The 21,213-nt window shown below is 49.1% G+C and overlaps 1 protein-coding gene and 2 gene segments (V, D, J or C); all 3 read right to left on the bottom strand.

Moving 5' to 3' along the window:
* The window catches only part of LOC135286566 (M1-specific T cell receptor alpha chain-like), a 210,553-nt gene that overhangs the window by 76,151 nt on the left and 113,189 nt on the right, over positions 1 to 21,213 (bottom strand). The gene's annotated exons all lie outside the window — the stretch shown is intronic.
* Positions 5,424 to 10,566, bottom strand: LOC135286509 (T cell receptor delta constant-like). The segment is given in 5 exon segments: positions 5,424 to 5,539; positions 5,881 to 5,988; positions 6,624 to 6,899; positions 9,600 to 9,664; positions 10,523 to 10,566. Coding segments are annotated over 5 exon segments (609 nt in total).
* Positions 14,155 to 17,714, bottom strand: LOC135286914 (Ig heavy chain V region 186-1-like). The segment is given in 3 exon segments: positions 14,155 to 14,807; positions 15,766 to 16,108; positions 16,833 to 17,714. Coding segments are annotated over 3 exon segments (453 nt in total).

Genomic DNA, 21,213 nt, shown 5'->3' with positions numbered 1-21,213 from the left:
TGCTCTGAGTGAGCACAGCAAAGACAAAGGGCTGTCCCAGGCAGTGGGGCTGTGCCCTGTGCTGCCCTGCCCCAGCTGGGCTGTGCCAGAGGGGCCGCAGTGCCCCAGGAGCAGTGTCCAGTGCCAGGCAAAGCGCTGGGCCCCGAGATGTGAGTGCAGCAGGGAGGTGCCCTGCGTGTGCCCAGGCTGCAGAGGAGGCAGCTGGCATGGAGGTGCCGAGCTCAGAGGCACAAGAGGAGCAGGGCTGCTCTCCCCGTGCCCCACAGGCATGGCTGGGCAGCTCCAGCCAAGGCACAGCTCTGGCTGCAAGCGCTCAGCACAGCTCCCCAGAGCCCTGCAGAGCCCAGGGCCACGCTCAGCTCCTGGGGCCATCAGCCCTTGCCTTCACTCACCTACAATGGGCAAGAAGCCCAGGCACAGGGCACTCCACATGGCCAGGCCCGCTCTGCGTGGCCTCTCTCCAGCTTCTCTGAGCCTGCACAGCAGCTCTGCCCACTCCTGCCCTGCCTGGGCCTGTGTCACTGCTCTCAGGCCCAGTCCCTGCTGGTCCCTCCCTCTGCCTATGACAACAGTGAGGGGGAGAGGTGGGGCACCAGGAGCAGAACTTGAAGCTCTTGGTGCTCTCCTGAGTGTCTCTCACCCTGGGTGCTTCCCATTTTTCTGTTAAGCCCTCTCCATATTCCTACTTTCTGTGATCCTGTGAAACAGCCTCAGGCTTGCTTTGGAGTGTCTCAGAGGGAACACTACTTTGGGAAATTCCTAAAGCACAACTGCCTCATTTGGCATCCAGTGTGGGGCTTTAAGGATTGAGATAAGATCAGATCTGCCCTGAGTGGACTGGAGACAAATTTGATGTCAGCATTAGTGGTATCAGGTATGGAGCCACTGGTGCCAATGCTGCTGGGGCTGTTCCTGTGGCTGTGGAACCTAACCCTGTGTATGTTCCCATGGGAGCTTCCCGTGATGATATTGTGCAGGGCTGTGGGCACTGAGAAGGGAATTGGGAAGAGGACAGAAACTCTCAGCCTCTGGAGGTGGTTCCCGTCCAGCATTAGAGAAAGATATTGTCCCAAGGATGATCCTGCAGTGCACCCAGGCAGGTGGAACCCCATGGCCAGAGACTCTATTGGCCAACAAAATAAAACTGTGTGTGCACAATGCCTGTTAGAGGTGCCCGAATAATGAAGTCTGGGGTGTGTCTGTCTGCTTGCAGGTTGCATTTCAATACAGGTCACAAAAGATTAAGTGCCCTGATTGTGCGAGGCTTTGGCATAGCCAGGAATCAGCTAGGGGCATCCCTACAGAAATTCTAGAGTTGACATCTATTTTCAAATCTGTGCTTTGGAAAGACAGACATTTCCACGGACTCTGCACTCCCCAGTCCTGAATGGTTTTTCAGGGGAAGATCAGGTTCCCAATACTTCAGTTCAGACAAGATCTGCTGACTGAAATATAAGGGAAAGAGAGAAAATGAACTTGTCCCTGCATCAGGTAATTAACCATCCTCCTAACAGTTTCTGTGATGGATATGTCCATTTCAGCTCTTCCTTGCATATCCTGAGTTGTTCCACACATGTTTAAGTGGATGAATTGCTTATAGGAGATTTTCAGAAATGCAGTAATGTTGATGTCCTTATTTCAACCCCATGTAGTTCTACTTCCTGCACCAAACCAGGGCACACATCACTCACTGCATCCTGACAAAGATCCAGATAAAAACAGGTCTGTAGAGGAATTAACCAACACGTTGTGGTGCTCACTTGGGTGAGTCTATGTCATTTTCCACATACCACTTTTTATTACCAGTGTTCCCCTCTCCTTCAGTATTTTCTGACCTTTGAAAATGCTTATCACAGAATTAAGCAAACCCACAGTTTCTCACCTGTGAATCCAAGGCATTATCTGACAGAAACACCATTCTGATCACAAGTCAGGAATGGGGGACTTACTGAGATATTTAGCCTGATCTCTATAGAACACGGTCAGGAAGCCCAAGTGTAAGAATGCTGCAGTGTTTCAGATTGAGATTCCTAAGGAATTTTGAAAGCAATGCTGCAAGTGCTTCCTGTATTTTACTCCATTTCTTCTGTTATATGTAACTTTCAGCTCTAATCGTGCTTTAGTTTGAAGTTTCAATCAAATCTCACCTTAGTTTTTCAGCTCTTTCAGCTTCCTGATTCTGATCTTTCCAAAGCCTCAGTATCACTTCACGAGAGTTTTCAACTGTTCCTGATGGCTTTCCAGAATGCAAATGAAGAGCAAAGAAGTTTCATTTGTAGAATTCCCAAGCACAACACTTCTTGTGGGGTTTGGGTGGTTTCTTTAATTGGTTGTTTTTTTGCTTTTCATCTGCTGCTTGAGCTATTTGCGGGATTTCATGAATTTGAAAGTGTTGTGAGAACAATAAACACTTTGGCCAGAAGGTAGCAGGAGAGACCAGAGAAAGCAGTTCAGTTTACATCAATAGATCTAACTTTACCAGGAACTTTTTAGTATTTCAGGACACAAAACAGAGAGGTTAGATTATATACAAGAGATGCAGTAATGTGAATATTACATTGTACTGTTAATGCTGTGTAAGACAGCAGATGGATTCAGTGGTACAAAAAGCTATTTTGCATTGCCCATTGTCACGGAGTTTTTCATTATGTTTTCCCGTGTAACCTCTTGGAGAGAGGTTTATTCGTTCAGGATGCTTTTAATGTTCTCTGCCACTGGAGAGAGCTCTCACCATTTTGGGTTGCTCAGCAGGACCAATGTCAGATACCACACTCCATGTGTGAGTCTCACTAAGGGGTGGGAGAAATGAATGTGCTAGAGGTGAAAATTTTCCTCAAATTACTTCAAAAGTTTTATTGAAGTTCATGTTTTGGGTGATCTTGTCACTGAAACTGTGAGAAAAACAAAAACTCTCCCACTTTTTTTTTTTTTTTAGTGTTAGAGGATCAAGGCATTACTTTATTCTGGCCAAGATGGGCAAGAGAGATAATTTAATCCACACATTGCAAGGGTTGTGCAGAGAAAATGCTTCCATCACACGAGGTTTTCACTGGAGTGTTCTTGTACTTCTACAGTTAAAACCCAGGGAAATTCATTGCTTCAGTGATCATTGGTCCCAAGTTCCACAGTTTGTAGTATTTAGTTTTTATTGATCCCTTCACCTTCAATGTTATTTTGGTTCTCATTCTTGATTCTGTCATTGATCTTTTCCCAGACCAGGTGTCTCTGACCATGCCAGGGCTGATGTTTGGAGCTGATGTTCATTAATGGTCGTTATCTTTTGTGTATCTTCTGTGCTGCTCCCAGTCTGCTGAGATGTGAGGCTAATCAGGCTTGGAGTGCTGAAACAGTCCTTTGAAAAGAAACTTCATTTCCTATCCCCCTGGGCAAAGGTGAACAAAACCTCTGACTAAAGGTATATGAAGAGATTTTGAACTTCTTATCATTCCCGTCAGTATGGGAAAGGTGTCACAGAAATGGAGAAGAATTGAGGTTGGAAGGGACCTCTGGAGGTGACTGGGTGTCCCCTGCTCTACAAGGACTGTCTGGAGCTGCTTGGCAAGGACCATGACCAGATGACTTTTGAATGTCTCTAGGGACAGTGGCTCAGCCCCTGGAGATTTCCAAAGACTGTGAGCAGAATCAAATATGGATGCAAATTAGTCTCTAGTAGAAGAGAAGTAGTACTGTGAAAATGTATTGTACCAAAGAGTTCTCCTTATAATCATCCTCCATTATTTAGGAATCAGGACAATATTGTTTTTTCAGATGACAGGATAATTCCACATGAAAATGTGCTTCTTTCAACAGAGGGTATTTTTATGTCCTTTCCCTCCTGTGCATCTGATTCCACTGGTTTTGTCGGAGGCAATATGCTTATAATGTAAATCTGCCTGAGAAATTGGAAAAACCTGTGGAGTGCTTGAGAAAAACATTCTGGGTGTCACTGGAAAATCAGGATGAAAATACTGGTGAACGGCTCCCCCTAATTGATATTATGGTGGCAGAATATACTAAATGAGCATTTCAATGGATTTGGATTTGCCATGCAAATTTCACAAATTTCACAGAGCTGCTGCAAGGGCTGAGGCTCTTCTCTGGGTGTCTGCAGGGCCTGAGGGTCTGAGCTGAGCAAGATCAATGCAGCACCCCTTGCTGTGTCCTGTGCAGAGGCTCTCTTGAAGGCTGCAGGAACTCAGGCAGGGGGAGCAAAGCCTTCTTTCCCCTTCAGGATGTGGTTACCTTGTGTTCTCAAAAGCAGGGGAGGGTTAATGCTGCCTGGTGGAACTGAGTCACAAATGGTGACCACAGCATCCTGCCTGTAGCTTGAGAGAGGGGCATGAGCTGGGGAAGGTGTGGGCTGAGCTGTGTTGGGTAAGAACCAAGTTGCTATGGCAACTATCACTCCATCAAACCACCCCAGATTATTTTCTGGTGGCCCCTTGCTCCTATCCCTGAGTGCAAAACAACAGCAGGGTTTCTTCTCTGCTGACAGGAGCATTTTCCTCCCTCGTGCCTTCAGCAAGGACTCTCCTCACTGAAGCTCCTGGATGTGCCAGAGAGACACTTCCCTGGACAAAGTCTGCAAAAGACAAATTCAGCTAACCAAAAAGCTTTTTTCCTGATCCCAGTGGGCTTTAGAAGAGTTGGATTTCAGCAATCTCCATCCCAGATTCAGAAGAAAAAGCACAGAAAATCCACAGCATTTTGGCCTAGTAAAACTTTATTTTTGTCACTACTACAAGAACCTAAAATTCACATGCAATACATTTGGCAGAATAAATAAAGGCTTAATCCAGAAATTGATCTGGATAAATTAAATCACTCCAGATTTTACAGAGCTCTTCTTATCTGCAAGACACATTCATTGAATCTATCTAAAACCCAAAGCTACAAATGGCAGCTACTGGGCTTGAATTGCCTCAGCAGTGCTTCTCCAGTTCCACAGGCAGAAACACAGCATGCCTGGGAAAGGTGCTTTTAAAAGGCCATCTATCTAGAGAGAGCCCTGGAGTTTCCAAAGCTGTTGAAGCAGGTTGGACACTTGTGTGCAAATGCCAGAAGAGTGGGGAGATCTGCTTAGCAGGAGGATGAGGAGAAATCCACTCTCCTCAGTTGTCAGAGGAGGGGAAAGAGCAAAAGCACTTGAAACTCTTCAGTGTAAATCAGCTGGCCAGGCAGGAGTGAACAGTGTTCAGTGTCTTCAGGGGAAGGTGCTGCCTTGTGTCCTGGGTGGTGTCTGTCAGCAGCTCTGCCCCTGCTTGTTCCACCCTCTTGTTCTGCTGGTTCACATTCTTTCCTGCTCTTCTTCGGGTTCTTCTTGCCTTCATTCCCCACGTCTGGAAGAGCAAAGGCAGGTTTAAAGTACATTTAAAGAAATTGGGACTCTGAACCAGTGTTTGATAGCTGTGAGCTCCCTTACCTCAGGAAAGAAACAGCTTGATACTCATGAGGGCGTTGAAGGCGATGCTCTTTGCCAGCAGGACTCTCAAACCCAGCACAGCCATGGACAGCATGTTCACTCTCTGCCCTTCAGGGTCTGCTCAGTGACCAGAAAAGAGGGGAGAGATCATGGTCTAGGTTTTGGTGTTGTGATCTTGGCAGAAAGTGGGAAATGCACAGGTGGCAGTTTCAGGGAAAGGAAGAGCAGCAAAGGAACAGGCGAGAGAGAACATGGCAGCAACAGGGGAGCCCAGGGTCTGTCCCTGTTGCTTTTTGCTTCCTGGGGCTTGTGTGTAACTGCAGGAGCAACCCTGGAACAGCAGCTTGTGTCTGCTGAATGTGTTGTGTCCTGAGTCCTCTGCCCTGGAGAAAATACATTTCCATGCCTTTATCCCCCGGAGAGCAATGTAACTTCACTATCCTGTTAGGGTAACTCACCTTGTGCTGAGGGGGCTGTGCTGTTGCAAATCCTGTCACTGGCCTCTGACACTGTCCTGGTTCTGTTTGGTTCCCCAAACCCTGTTACTGGTTCTTCAGGCTCCTCTTCTGTAGCATGATAAAGAAAAGGCATTTTAAACTATATCCACCATTTATACAGGATTAAAAATATGTTTAGATGACATTTCTCATAGAAAATTGGGGACAAGCACAGAGTGGGCCTCAGCTGGTCAGGATTAATTCCGACATCAATTTGAAGAGTCAATTTCTCCATGCAGTTGCAGGAAACAGAAGAAGTCCCGCATTATTTTGGATTTACTAATTGAATGGCCTTCAGGACTACAAGAGTAAACCCAACAAATATGACAATCCATTTAGTTAAAAAACTCTCACAACATACCCCACCTTTAACTTTTTGTGTTGGTATTGGAAGGGCTGTTCCAGCTTGTGCTGCAGCAGGTTTGCTGCTCTAGGCAAAAATATTGAATCCTAAGGAAATGCACATTTTAAAGAAATAGATGGTGTCTTCCCTTTTCTTCCCAAAAAAGGTATCTGAAAGTAATTAAATAGTTGAAAAACCATTGCTTTTATATGCTTTGAAACATCTTTCAGCTCTCTCTGCTTAAATCCCAAAAGTCTTTCTAATTTCTGCTGGCTGCCTGGGGCAGTGCTGTCCAGAAGAACACAAAGCCCACAGGCCACTGTCTCCAGGAATAAGTGACAGCTGTGCCACCAAACTGTACCTGGCTGTGCTGTTATCGTGCGGTTGTTGAATTTGGCCATGCAGGTCACCTCCGTGTCTTTTGTCAGCCTGACCACTTTAATTGCATTGTACAACCCCTCTGATGTCAAAATGGATGTGCCCTGTTCATAGACGACCTCCTGAGAGGGCATCTCCAAGCTGATGTTCTTTGTAGGGGAGTTCCTTGCCAAACAAGCTGCTTTCCCAGTGCTGCCATCTCCTTCCAGTGTCTTTGATTTCATCACAATGACTTGAGGGTCAGAATTTTTTGAAATGTCTGTAAAGAAAAGCAAGGTATGGTCAGGATTGATTTTCCTGCAGGCTTGCTGAGTGCTGAGTGACCTGAAATTCAGATGTACTCCAGCTCTGACTAATTTGTAACATTGTCCTTCACTGTCTTTTATGTCATTATTGCTTGCTGTTAGTGGTACAAGTAACAAAAGAAGATTGCTTAAACTCACAACCAGCTGTGTTACAAGAAAACTATTGGTGTCAAAATAATTTAGTACCAAACCAATAATTGTGGTACCATGATTTATTTATTAGAGAAAACACCCTTCCCTCTAGGTCAGGTTATATATGGCGAATCAAGGGTGATCTCAAAAAACAATGTCAGGATTTAACTCAGATTAGCAATTTGAATTAGAGAAAAAACATGGAACTGAAAGAATCCTCCAGCAGCCTTCCTTGCCAGAAAGGGCTCAGCTTATGAAAGGCTGTCAGACACATCCGCAAAGACTGGCGTGTCTGCTTAGACAGGAACATCCTGAGGCGTCTCTTGGGTGCATTAGGCTTTTCATTTTGCATGGTGTCTGCCTTGCGGGTGGGTCAAGAGATCCCCCAGCTATAACATTTTGTTCATCCCAGGGTACTGATGGAAGGTTGATCAAGGAGCTCTGATTTTACCCCTTTCCCCATCCGCCCTATGCCACTGCTGAGGAACTGAGGTGAAAGGCAAATCGTGCTCTGCCACAATTTCAGGGATCAGCTCTCCTGACCAAACAGGCAGAACTACACACTTGTCCACACCTACAGCAACCAGACACCCAGCAGAAATCCAGCATTTCCTTCCCAGCTGTTGTACCAGGCTTGGCCAGATCCTGTCAGTGCTGTGCGTTCTGTGTTCTCTGAGAAAACCTTGAAAGGCTTTTCATGTGATCTCCTCTCCAGGCTTTCCAAACAGCCAGAATACAAACAGGCTGCTCCTCTGCAATAGCTCCCTGGGCAGGATCTTCAGCAAGCAATAATGTACCCAGTGCAATTGTAGTTGAGAGAGCAGAAGATTTGTTTTATCTGACCCCAGAAGGCTCACCCCGAGTCCCACTGGTTTGCATTACCAGGCAAAACAGCCATGAATTCCTGCCACTGCTTGCTTCTGGAAGGGATTCCTGTTTTATGATTATGTTCAAATTTATTTGGAGAAAAATTTGTTCTTCTCCTTTGCTTTCATCTTATAAAGTCACAGGAGGAGCCCTATATTCCAGAAAGTAATGGGCCTTAGCATTTTTAATGTATGTTTAGTCTGGAATAATCCAACCTGAACCAAAAGGAAAGCCTGCTCTGTCCTTAACTGAGGCCTCAGCAGAATATGCCTGGAGTATCCCACAGTGGCACTAATGCTTGCTATTTTATGTCATTTTGACTTGGGGAACTGGCAAAAGCTTGGATACTAAAGTATTAGTGCTCTAAATATCTTAAAATTCATATTTTAATTTGCAGCCCCCAAAGTAATTCAGAACTAAAATGGGGAGGTTGCTCACATCCTGAAAATATTAGCTTCAGCTTATTAAGTATCTCAGCAGACTTGAAAGGGACTATGATACTTTAAGCTCAATGTCTTTTACTGTCAAACATAATTCCAGAGTCCCTGTGCCGCTCTGGAAATATCCTGCCATTTGCTAGAAAAAGAAAACCATTGAACAGAGCAGAAAGAAGAGGTCTTTCTGCAGACTGGTAAGTTTACATTCCTTTGTCCCTTTGGAACAGGAAGTGAACTAAGATTGTTCCCAAATACACATTCATTCCCATGCAACATATCCCACAGACATGGAGAGATATTCAGCAGCACCCAAGGCAGTCCCACATCTTTCTGGAAGGAGAGCAGGAGGTTTTAGGGATGCAAAATAACATGGGACGTTCTTGACACACTTTAAGACGTGCAGACCTCTGAAAGCAAAGCAACAATTTCTGGGGGATGCACCTGATACTTTAGGATCACAGAGATCATCATCAAAAACCCCTCTGCCACACCAACATTCACATTTCCCTAGAAAAGCTTGGGGTGACATGCACCTTTATTGTTCATCACAGAATTCCAAAGAAAGATAGGAATAAGTAAGGATTCTTATGATCCCTACTCCCCACATTGCTCTTTTCAGAACACACACAGCCTGGCAGCCAACTGTCTTTCATTCCAGGAGCTCTTGGATATGAGGCACTTGTGAGAATTGAAGCCCAAGGCTATTCAACATCCTTCCTGCTCTGTCCCCAGGGCAGTGGAATTCCTTAGCTGGGGACACTGTCAGTGTGGTGCTGGTGTCAAACCAGAACTTCTCCAAGCAGGCAGTTACAGATCTGTCTCAAAACTCCTCAGCACTGGGAGCTCTTCACTGAGCTCTGCATTCCTGCCCCGAGTCAGTCACTGCAATTCCACTGGAGAATTGGACACTGGACAGTAAATTTGGGCCAGAGTGCTGCCCAAAGTGGGAATAAGTTATCACACGCTAAGTAGTGCCGTGCTGTTGTTTGTGGACCATGGAATAACGGTGCTATGCAGAGTCAGCCCAATTGTTCCTGGGAACCCTTCCTGAGCTGATCCAAGCTGAGGGTTTGGCTTGAAAGCCTGGCTGGAGAATGAGTGCATTCAAGGGATTATTGCAGCTGAAAATCTTTTCAGTGAACAGAAAGCATCAATTTTTTTTCTCCACCCCCACCTCAATTTTAAATGGAGTTTTAGAAATATAGAAATGTCACTTACTTGTTACAACTGTGAGAGTCGTCCCTGGTCCAAATATGAGCTTCTCTATCCTCACACTGCTAAGACTTATTCCAATAACTCACTCTTTTGTCCTGATGTTGAAAAGTATTGTAAAAAGAGGCGATGAAAAGCCATCAGTTCTAATTGTCCATGAGTGCAAGTCCATGATAGGATCCAGAGATAGATTTCCTTCTAAAACTTGAAAGGATAAAAAAGGTAATTGAATTGATCAGTGCTTTCTCATAGCTTGACTGAGTATAGAATTTTCAACTTCTCCCTTTCTTCCACCTTTCAGAACCTTCATGAGCTCTTTTATGTATCCAGGATAAAAGGAAATATAGGAAGAATATTGTTCTTCTTAAACACTAGAACCACCCATCTCCTTTCTTTCCCAAAATATCTCACCTTCTTTCCCTCTTGTTTTTGTACAGGTCCCTATGCTGTTTATATCATTGTGGTACCCAAGCCCCAAACACAGTGATATATTTCATAACAAAAACTGTCTCTGTTCCACTACACCGAATTGTGGATTATACAGGCAGTCACATGATCTCCTCAGTGGTGTAAGACTCAATGTACCACAGGAAGAAACACCATATGGCTTTCAAGGAAGGATCTAAAATAATATCAGAAAGGTTGAGTTGTTAATGAGACCTTGGGGACCATGTGACATCTCTGAAAAGTCTTGGGGAGTTAAGCTGGATAGAAAGCAGGAGAGTAATCAGTACTTCTGCTGTTATTTCGGAGCATTTCTTACAATGCAGTCTAATCCCTCTACCTCTCTTCTTGTGAGTAATAGTGGTAGTGTGACAGAGTCCTGAGATGTAGCAGGCTGGCTCTGGGGGTGTTGGGAGGAATGGATTAAAAGCAGAAAATGCAGGAGGGCCGTAAATTGCTGAAGTGACCTTCCAGCTGGGAATTACCCTTGACAGCCCAGGGTGAACTTCCTCCAGGGATCCTCTAGCATAGACCCTGTTTTAGATACCAGTGTCTCTCCTTTCCTCTGCCTGGCTGTTGCTCAGGGATTCCCTCAGGTTCGCAAGGTCATGGACATAAATGTACTCTGTGTGAGTTTGTGGCTGCTCTATCTGCTGCCTGTGCTGCCTCACACAGGTGATGGTGGCTGTCCTACTTTGAAAAAGAGGTGCCTGCCAAGGAAGGCAGGAACCTCCCTTGGAATGGAGAATATGACCCCCTTTCTTCCAAATTATTATAACTTTGAAATAAAGGGGCTTTCAGACAAAGATATGGGAAAAGGAATAACAGTTCATTCACAGTATGTGTATGTACAAGACAAACAAACAGCAGCAGCAGCAGCAAAGAGAAGCAGAGAGCCGGTCCCAGCCTGTCCCGGCCGCAGGCGCTTTCCCCTGTGGTGCAGTTCCGGGCACAGCCAGCAGGGGCGCTGCTGGCTCCCGGCCGGGCAGGGCGGGTGCGATGATTGCCCCGCTCCAGCAGGGGGCGCTGTGGCGCGGCTCGGCTGCCTCTCTGCATGTGGGCAATGGTGGGTGGGCAGGCAGGAGAGATGGATAATGGGGCTCCCATTACAATCCCACAGGAGCAGCTGGTTCCGGTGCCCCTCTGGATAGTGAAACCAGCTCTAGCAGGAACCTTGGAGCAGCAGGCTGTAATGGCAAAGTGAGAGCACTCACGGTGGTGAACCAAGTGTAGGAGAATCTCTGAAGCTGTGGCAGGAGCTGTGGGTGTCTGGGCAGACAAGGGGTGTCAAGTTATAGTGTTGCAAAAATCCCTGAAGTAGTGGCAGACAACAGCAGGGCTGGGCGGGGGATTGCTCCTTTGGACAGCTCACCAGTGATGGCTGATCCTGGGGTCAGGCCGCCACACAGAGAGCATGGCCCAGTGTGCTCCTTGCATCGCTTCCTGGTGCAGCACGCACTGGCTCTGGGCTCCCAGTCAGCAAACGAGCAGAGAAACAAACTGGCAAGCTGTACTCACAGTGCCAAAGGAAAAGATAAAAAGAAAAACAGGTGAAAAGCACAGAGCAGCAGTGTCTCCAGTCATATGGCCTTGCCGTGTGGCTCCTGAGTTGAGCAGCCCCTCTGGAAGGAAGCAGCAGCCCCTGGCCCCCAGCTCTCAGGGGAACCCCGCTGCCCCTCATCCATTGCGATACTCCCTGAGCCAGAGGAGGCAATGGCCATTCTGAACACAAAACAAAAACAAAACCAGGAATGGATAGTGAATTCAAGCCATTCCCAAGACAGAAATATGGGTAGAAAACACGAGAGGAATGGGAAGAAACAGGTGAGGTTTTCTTGGGACAAATGGAGACATCACTGGGCTCCGGTCCTCATGGGGTGCTAGAAGTGTGTCAGGTGTCTGATGGCAGGACAGCACAGCTGGGCACACACAGAGTCAGCAGTTTTCTGGCATGTACTGATCCAAACTTGCTGACACAAGTGGTTGGTGAGCTGGTCCTCTGTGTGCCACTGAGGAAGAACTGGTGCTGGATGTGAGGTGGTTGGGGCAGCCTTGGCTGCAATGACCATGCACTGCTTGAGCTCAGGCTCCAGGGAGAAGAGAGCAATGCAAGAACAGGACTGGAGCCCTGGGCTTCAGGAGAGCAGAATCGGGTATCTTCTGGGAGGAATCCCATGGGTTATGTTCCTGGACAGAGGAGGGGTCTAGGAGAGCTGCTCATGTTCAGAAATTCCCCCTTGAACCTCAAGAATGGTTTCCCTTGACAAAGCAGTAAGTCAAGCATTGCGTCAGAAGTCCAAAAGGATGAACAAAGAGCTTCTGAATAAATTCATAAAGGGTAAATACAAAGCTACCATAAGTGATTCCAATTCCTTGTTTTGATGCCTATAGCTGAGACATTCTTAGTGGGAAGTGCCATTTCTGGTCTCCAGGTCTTGTTCTTCATCTGCATCTGCTTCTGGCCATTGTTGGATCTGAAATTAAAAGCATCCTTGTTCTTCTCTGTGCTCTCAGAACAAGAGAAGAACATAATGCTGAGTTAAAATGGAAACATGTAAGTACAGAAGGTTCCTGCCCACTTGTTCAACTGGAGCTGGTTATCAAATGTCTAAAATGACCTGTTTGTGAGGGCCAAGATCTCAGGTTGAATGGTGAAGAAATTGGTTGTGGAAAAAATAGGTGAGGTGATCTACTGTTTGAGTAATTCTGGAAATGAAATTTGTGTATGTGCACAGAGTTGTCTGAGGAAAAATAGATGAGGTAAAGCCACCGTGTTTTCCCCCTCCAGGGGAAGGGAGGGAGACAGTTTGTGTGTGGTGGTTCAGTTGTTTTCAGTCACTGTGGTACGTAGTCCACACTGTGCTACACAGTTCTACAAAAACATTTGGTGGTTTTTCAGTGCCAGGTACTGAAAAGAGGTCTCCTCTTTCATGTCTTTGTAGTGCTGCCTTTTTGTTTTCCTGTCCCTCTACACTGCTCTACTTCTGAACATCTAACACTGTTCCAGTGGATTCTCTCCACTAAAAATAACATTATCATCCTTGCTTTTTTTGACAGATTGGACAGTTAGTGTTTTTGGCAGAATGGACCCTTAGTCACTAAAACATTGCCACAACACTTTGGAAAGGAATATTGTTGTTAGAAGTGTCTCACAGAAGGGATCTGATTACTGGTTTGTCTTTTAACACACAACAAGAGAGTTAGGGTTAAATGCTTGAAAAATTTTCTGGGGAGCATCTCTCAAGCTTATACATTTTCAAGTAATTTTCATTCTATATTTTCTAAGTCTTCTAGACCTTCAAGCATTACTGTCCTCAAAGCCTAGTTGCATGCCAGAGGAAAAATCAGTGCATGTTTAAGAATTGTTCAGGATTTATTTTGGTCCAGCTGATGGTGCTTTAATTGACTCTATTTGCTGTTGTTACAGTTGACTGAAGTTGGCTTTTAATTTGATTGGTATCTTAATCATATAATTAGTGGTAGCCTGCAATTGTGGAACATTTTCCTAATCCTCCTGCAATAATCAGGGATGTTTTCAACTTTAACAGGTGGTGGAGGTTAGGATTTTTCCTCTTCTTTCTCTCAGGGAATTTTTCTCCCTTTTATTGCCTGAGAGATTATAAGGATGGATCCTTTTAGAGAGAAAGGATGTGACTGGGATGTTGAATAGGGAGAGGGGTGCAGTTGTCTTCCCTCTTAGCTTGGGGGCATTCTCTTGGGAATTGAAGAAATGAGATTTTGGCTGCGGGTGAAGTCAGGGAGCTGGGCTCAGCTCCTCGCTGGCACTCGCTCTGGGAGTTGGAGGTGGTCACAGTCTTGGTGCTGGGCTGCTGCTGCGGGGAGAATTCACTGCCACCACGGAGTTCTGTCCTCCACTGCTCCTCCTACCGTGGCTGAGCCTTTGCGTGTAAGGGCAGTCATTGAACTGGTACCTCTCTTAAATCCCATCTCACAGGGAGAGACACTCACCATCAGTTCAGGTGCCTCAGGGGACACCTGGGAGCCAGACCCCTTAGCCCCTCTGGAGGGAGCATCTCCTGGCTGTTTTTGGGGGCCTGCCTGCCACTGCCGAGCCCCGCTGGTTTCTGCCACTGCTTCAGGGATTTTTTTCTACACTTTAACTCCACACCCCATGTCTGCCAGACATCATGCAGTGCTTGGCACATTTCTGGAGTTTTTGGTACTGTTTGCCACCCTGGGTGTGTTTGGAGCAGATACAATTTCTTGGGGCAATCTATTTCATCACTGTCGTTTTAAAAAAGAACATTCTTCATTGTATCTTGTCTGAATCTATCCTCTCTTTGTGTAAAAATATTACCCACCCTCCCATCACTACAGGCTGTATAAAAAAATATTTCCCCATCCTTTTTAAAACTTCTTTGTTTAAAAGAAGCCTTTTTCAATTTCACCCTTTCTGTGGCCCTGTGAAAGACTCACTCACAGGTGCATTCCCATCCCTGCAGGAGATATTTGCCTCAGGCAGAGGAGAAAACTTCCCTTGCAATGTCTGTAACTTCCTTGCTAGAGGAGGACGCTTAGAGCAATATTACCAAGAAAAGTTACTTTTTTATAATTTACATAAACATATGGCTTTTGAAAGAAAACATTCTTTGGCTGCTTCCTGGAGCTTGACAAGTCTATCGCTGGCCATGGCTCGTTGATAGAGGCTGCAATCCTGGGCAGAAGAGATGGGAGGAAATTCAATTGGGAAATGATGAGTAGAAGCTCTTTCTTTCTCCCTTGCAGAAATCAAAGGCCAGTGCTGGAGGACTGCAAGGGAGAGTCATGTGACAAATTTCCCTGTCAGCAATTTCTTGTCTGCACTAAATGCACCTAGATCTCCCAGGCTCTCCTGATATGTCAGCTGTTCCCTCCCTTGTGTTCCTGGCCCTTCCCTGCATTTTTTCCCCTCTGTCCATGTCCTTCCCAGGCTTGGGAGCCCAGCAGGGGACACAGCTGTCCCCAGCCCCAGCAGTGCTGAGATGAAGAGGATTCCTCCCCACTGAGCAAGGAGTCAGGACAACATGCCAGGAGGCTGCATGGACAAACGAGGCTGGGAAAACGTGGGCCCAATGCTGAATGGGATGGGGACCAGATGACAGAGGACATGGGACAGGGCTGAGGTCCTGAATGATTTATTCACCTCAGGCTTCAGCAGCCAGAACAGCATTGAGGAATTTCATTTCCCACAGCCCAGGAGGACAGGCTGGGAGTTGGAATGTGTACCCTTGCATTATCCATGTCACTGAGCCTTCTCTAGGCCATAATAAAAGGCTTTGTCCAGAAGGTTTCTAGGGAAATCCGTGCTGTGAGCACACCTGAATGAAGAATGCACAACATCCACTCTCTCCTCACCCAGCAAGACCCAAGTCTCACTGAAGAAGGCTGTAAATGTGGCTCAGCCAAATTCCAACTTCCCAAAGCCTCGCTGTGTGTCCCTGAGGAAAACGGGCTGGGAGAGGCAAGGCCAGGCACCAAGGAGAAATGAGGCTGTGCTGGACAGGAGCCCAGGCAACGTGCACTAAATCTGCACTTGCCCTAACTGCAGCCTGTGCAGTTCCCAGGATAGATCCTCCTGCACCATCAGTGGTACCAGCCCGTCTAGTAGCCCTCCCTGCAGTGCCTTTTAGTGCCACCAAGCCAGAGGGATGTTTCCTGCACCTGCCATTGCCTGACAAGAGCTCTGGGGAGCAGCTGCCAGAAGGAAATGCTGAGCGATGTGTCTTACCCATCTGCTGGTTTTTGGTTCACTCTGCTGCAGAGCTGCTCCAGGGTGATTCTTGCTCCACAGTAATACGTGGCTGCATCACCTGGCTCTGCTGCCAGGATTTGCAGTGGAAATAAGTTCTCGGAGCTCTCTACTCCTGCCTTAAAGCGATCTTGGAAACCTTCTCCGTACTCATAACCGCCCGTGGAAATCCATTCCATGCCCCGTGGGCCCTGACGGTACCAGTACATGTAGTACCTCCACACAGAATCCCCATTCATGCTGCACTGGAAGGTGACTGCATTTCCCTCTCGCACGGTCTCTTCCCTGGGGAGCTGCTCCAGGATCACCTGGCCAGTGACTGCTGCAGAGAGCAAGAACAAGGCACAATCACTGCAAGATCCAGCAAAGGTCAGGGCAGTGCTGGTGTGGCCTTGGACAGGCACTGGACCTGTGGGAGCACAAAATCCTCCTCTTTGAAGCCAGCTGACACAGACGGGCAGAGCTGGTGGCAGCTAGCAAAGCTCACAAGGAAGGAGACACCACATTTCCCTCCATCCTTTTCCCAGTCACACAGGTAGAAGCTTCTTCTGATTTTCCCTAATGAAACAAGAAGGATTTGCACATGATGGGACAAATCCCTTTGTCCTTGCTAAGACAGGATGGTGAGGAAGCCACTGTCCTGTCTGTGAAGCTGCTCTGGGTGAGCACAGCAAAGACAAAGGGCTGTCCCAGGCAGTGGGGTTGTGCCCTGTGCTGCCATGCCCCAGCTGGGCTGTGCCAGAGGGGCCGCAGTGCCCCAGGAGCAGTGTCCAGTGCCAGGGCAAAGCGCTGGGCCCCGAGATGTGAGTGCAGCAGGGAGGTGCCCTGCGTGTGCCCAGGCTGCAGAGGAGGCAGCTGGCATGGAGGTGCCGAGCTCAGAGGCACAAGAGGAGCAGGGCTGCTCTCCCCGTGCCCCACAGGCATGGCTGGGCAGCTCCAGCCAAGGCACAGCTCTGGCTGCAAGCGCTCAGCACAGCTCCCCAGAGCCCTGCAGAGCCCAGGGCCACGCTCAGCTCCTGGGGCCATCAGCCCTTGCCTTCACTCACCTACAATGGGCAAGAAGCCCAGGCACAGGGCACTCCACATGGCCAGGCCCGCTCTGCGTGGCCTCTCTCCAGCTTCTCTGAGCCTGCACAGCAGCTCTGCCCACTCCTGCCCTGCCTGGGCCTGTGTCACTGCTCTCAGGCCCAGTCCCTGCTGGTCCCTCCCTCTGCCTATGACAACAGTGAGGGGGAGAGGTGGGGCACCAGGAGCAGAACTTGAAGCTCTTGGTTCTCTCCTGGGTGTCTCTCATTCTGGGTGGTGCAATAGCAGACCATTTTTTGGGCACTAAATGCTGTGGTGAGTTAAATGTGACATGGTTATGAGGGGCCAGCCCAGGCCTTTCTCTCAGGAAGCCTTGCAGGCTGCTGCTGGGACTTTGGAGGTAACTGGGGAGGCTGTCTGCTTGTGCTTCCCCTGGCCCTGGCTCTGCTGAGCTGCTTCTCCCTCATAGGACACCCCAACTCAGCTTGGCCAGAGCATGCCTAAGCCAAAGTGCTCCTCACCCTGCTCCCTGCACTCTTGCCCTGCACCCTGCTGGCTCCCCAGTGGTGACATTTCTCCAGCTGCCTCTTCCTGTCAAAGCCCTCCCAGAGCCCTGCCCCGCAGCAAAAGCAACCCAGCACTCTGCAGGTGCTTTGCATGTCCCATTTGAGAAGGGGACCAAGGAAGGCTGAGTGGGACTGGAGCCAGGCAGTCACCAGGCTGACTGGATGACAGAAGAACCTCGAACCTCCTCTACAGTGTAGAACATTGCAATTGGGACTCAGGAGAAGGAAAGCCTCAGTGCTGGGAAAGGAGCTCTGATGAAAGGCCAGGATCCCTGGTGCTGCATGGGGATGGCACCTGATTATCTTCGGAACAGCCACTTTGGAATTCACCATCTCCAGATTTCGTGGGCACTGAGCCCGACCCGAGCTGGTTTGTGTTAAAGCCCAGCTGGGTTTCCTGTCCCCGTGTGAACAGCGCAGAAGTAGCGGGCAGAGTCCCGGGGCTGCAGCGTCAGCAGGGAGAGATAAACCTCGGACCGGGAATTGTCCCGGGACATCTTGGCCCGCCCCTGCACTAATTGGTCAAAATAAAGAATTTTCGGGTCAGAACCAATAAAGGACAACCACTCGAGGCTTCCTCCGGGTGACTGACGGTACCAGTAAATTCCATGACTCTTAAACGGGTATCCGGAGCCGCGGCAGGAGAGGGTGACGGAGTCCCCGGGAGCTCGCAGCCCTCCGCCGGCCTCCTGCAGCCTCGGCTGTGCCCAGAGCCCTGCGGAGGGAGAGCGCAGGAATCGGGCAGGGCGCGGGCACGGACCGAGGGCGCTGTCCCGGTGTCCCGGTGCCCCCGGGCCGGCACAGCCACAGCCGCCAGCCCCGGCCCACAGCCCCTGTCCCTGTGTCTGCCCCGGCCTTTGCCCGTGTCCCCTGCCCTGTTGGTGCTCCTGTCGCTGCCTGTGGCTGTGGCTGCCCTCGCTGTCCCGGCCGGGCTCGCTGCCCTCCCCGCCCGGCTCTCACCTGCCGGCCACAAGGCCAAGGCCAAGGCCAGCAGCCGCGGCCCCGGCGCGGCCAGCATCGCTGCCGGCCCCGGCCCCGCGGCAGCCGCACGGGAGCCGAGCGGAGCCGCGCTCGGGCCGCTGCCGCCCGGCCCCGCCTCGCCGGGGCAGCGCCGGCGCCTCTGCCCGCCCCGACACGCCCGCCCCGGGCCCCGGGGTCGCGGCCGGGCCGCGCGCGCAAAGCAGCGCTGCGCGCTTGGACAGCGCCTGCTGCCACAGCGACCCGTGGGCAGCGCGCCCAGAAATTCGCCCTCGTAGCACAGAAGGTCACTGGGAGCCGGGGCTGCCCTGCGCAAAATGCTGCCCGCAGCTGAGAGAGCTGATGGCTGCTCTCTGCTCGGCACTGCTGAGGCCGCACTCGAGTACTGGGGGCGTATCTCGACTCCTCACTTTGCCATGTCAGTTGTTTTTCACCGGAGGATGGACACAAGGATGCTGAGCACAGAGTCATGAAGGGAATTTATTCTTTTGTCCTTCAGCTAAGCACATGGCTGTGCCCTCACCCAGTCTATGGCATATCCCCCCCAGAGAAAAGCAGGTCAGATCTGATGAGTGACTCTTACTCACATAATCCCTGAGTGCTTGTCCTGTGTTGGATCCCTATCTCCTTGTCCCATGCAGGTGGTGGAGACAAGAGGTCAGTGGTGCAGGAAAGTACATTCTTGGAAACTCAGGCCCCATGCAGGGTGTGGAAGTGCTCCAGAATTCTGATTGATTCCCCTACTGGACATAGTTCAGTGCCTGGTTTCATTGGAAAACAGATCTTGTGGTGTTTTTCTCTTGTTGTGGGGTATTCTGAGCTGGGAAGAGCTGCCTGGAGATGGGTGATAGGACAAACCAGCCCTGCATTCAGAGCTCCCAGTCTCAGGGACTGTTCCTTCTTGTAAGCAGGAGAATATTGGAGCTAGATGTTTTGCAGCTTTTGTCACTGAGGACTTCCAGAAAACACTTGTGCTACATGAGTGTTGAGGACAACCCTGTGTCCTCTTCAGGCTGCAAGTTTCAAAGCTGAAAAGGAAGAGGGAAACCTGCAAATGATACAAAGTAAATTTGTGTTGGGCAAATGAGAGACACACAGAGGAGAGAGGAGGACTATTTGGAATGGGTTTGTTCTCTATATTTCTGCTGTTTCCTGTATTTCAGATGTGTTCTGTCAGAACTTAGAGTGTTTTGTTGTTTTCTAAAGCTGCACACACAGGTAGAGGCTGCCAAGCTCTCTCATAAAGGTTCTCTGTGGTCATCAGACCTGATGCTGTTCTTTCTGGAGAGCCAGAACGGGCATAAGGAAACGGGAGCAGAAGAGCAGCCAGCTTTGCTGCTCCTCTGTGCCAATGGCAAGTCTGAGCAACATCAGGAATTCTTGATGTTGTTTGGTTTTTGTGTGTTGGTATTGCCATGATTGTTCAACTCTCTTCCTGTCTAAACACACATTTTCTCACTCCACCCTTTTGTTTCTCTCCCCCATGGCACTGAGGGGGCCTGAGTGAGCAGCTGTGTGGGGCTGAGCTGCCTGATGGGGTCAGGGGCAGGAGCTGCTGACAGCTTGTCCTGTTCAGTTCTGAATGTCCTCAAGAATGGAACTTACAGAGTCTCAGGGATTTCAACAAAGTGTCAAATTCCCCTCAACATTTTCTTCTCCATGCTAAATCAACTCAGATCTCCCAGGCTCTCCTGATATGTCAGCTGTTCCCTCCCTTGTGTTCCTGGCTCTTCACTGCACAGTTCCCCTCTGTCCATGTCCTTCCCAGGCTTGCAGCCCAGCAGGGGACACAGCAGTCCCCAGCCCCAGCAGTGCTGAGCTGAAGAGGATTCCTCCGCAGTGAGCAAGGAGTCAGGTCAACATGCCAGGAGTCTACACAGACAAACAAGGCTGGGAAAACATGGGCCCAATGCTGAATGGGATGGGAACCAGGTGACAGAGGACATGGGACATGGCTGAGGTCCTGAATGCTTTATTCAACTCAGGCTTCAGCGGCCAGAACAGCATCGAGGAATTTCATTTCCCACAGCCCAGGAGGACAGGCTGGGAGTAGGAATGTGTACCCTTGCATTATCCATGTCACTAAGCCTTCTCTAGGCCATAATAAAAGGCTTTGTCCAGAAGGTTTCCAGGGAAGTCAGTGCTGTGAGCACACCTGAATGAAGAGTGCACAACATCCACTCTCTCCTCACCCAGCAAGACCATTTGTCTCACTGTAAAAGGCTGTAAATGTGGCTCAGCCAAATTCCAACTTCCCAAAGCCTTGCTGTGTGTCCCTGAGGAAAACAGGCTGGGAGAGGCAAGGCAAGGCACCAAGGAGAAATGAGGCCGTGCTGGACAGGAGCCCAGACAACGTGCACTAAACCTGTACTTGCCCAAACTGCAGCCTGTGCAGTTCCCAGGACAGATCCTCCTGCACCATCAATGGTACCAGCCCTTCCAGCACCCCTCCCTGCAGTGCCTTTTAGTGCCACCAAGCCAGCGGGATGTTTCCTGCACCTGCCATTGCTTGACAGGGGCCCTGGGGAGCAGCTGCCAGAAAGAAATACTTCCCCATCTGCTGGTTTTTGGTTCACTCTGCTGCAGAGCTGCTCCAGGGTGATTCTTGCTCCACAGTAATACGTGGCTGCATCACCTGGCTCTGCTGCCATGAGCTCCAGTGGAAATAAGTTCTTGGAGCTGTCCTCTCTTGCTGTAAAGCGATCTTGGAAACCTTCTCCGTACTCATAACCGCCCGTGGAAATCCATTCCATGCCCCGTGGGCCCTGACGGTACCAGTACAATAAGTAGCTGCTCACAGAACCTCCCTTCATGCTGCAGTGGAAGGTGACTCCATTTCCCTGTCGCACGGTCTGTT

The sequence above is a fragment of the Passer domesticus genome, chromosome 27 (genome assembly GCF_036417665.1).
Source record: "Passer domesticus isolate bPasDom1 chromosome 27, bPasDom1.hap1, whole genome shotgun sequence".
Taxonomy (NCBI): Eukaryota; Metazoa; Chordata; class Aves; order Passeriformes; family Passeridae; genus Passer; species Passer domesticus.
The sequence above is the reverse complement of the archived record's forward strand: the minus strand, read 5'-3'. Positions and strand labels throughout refer to the sequence as shown.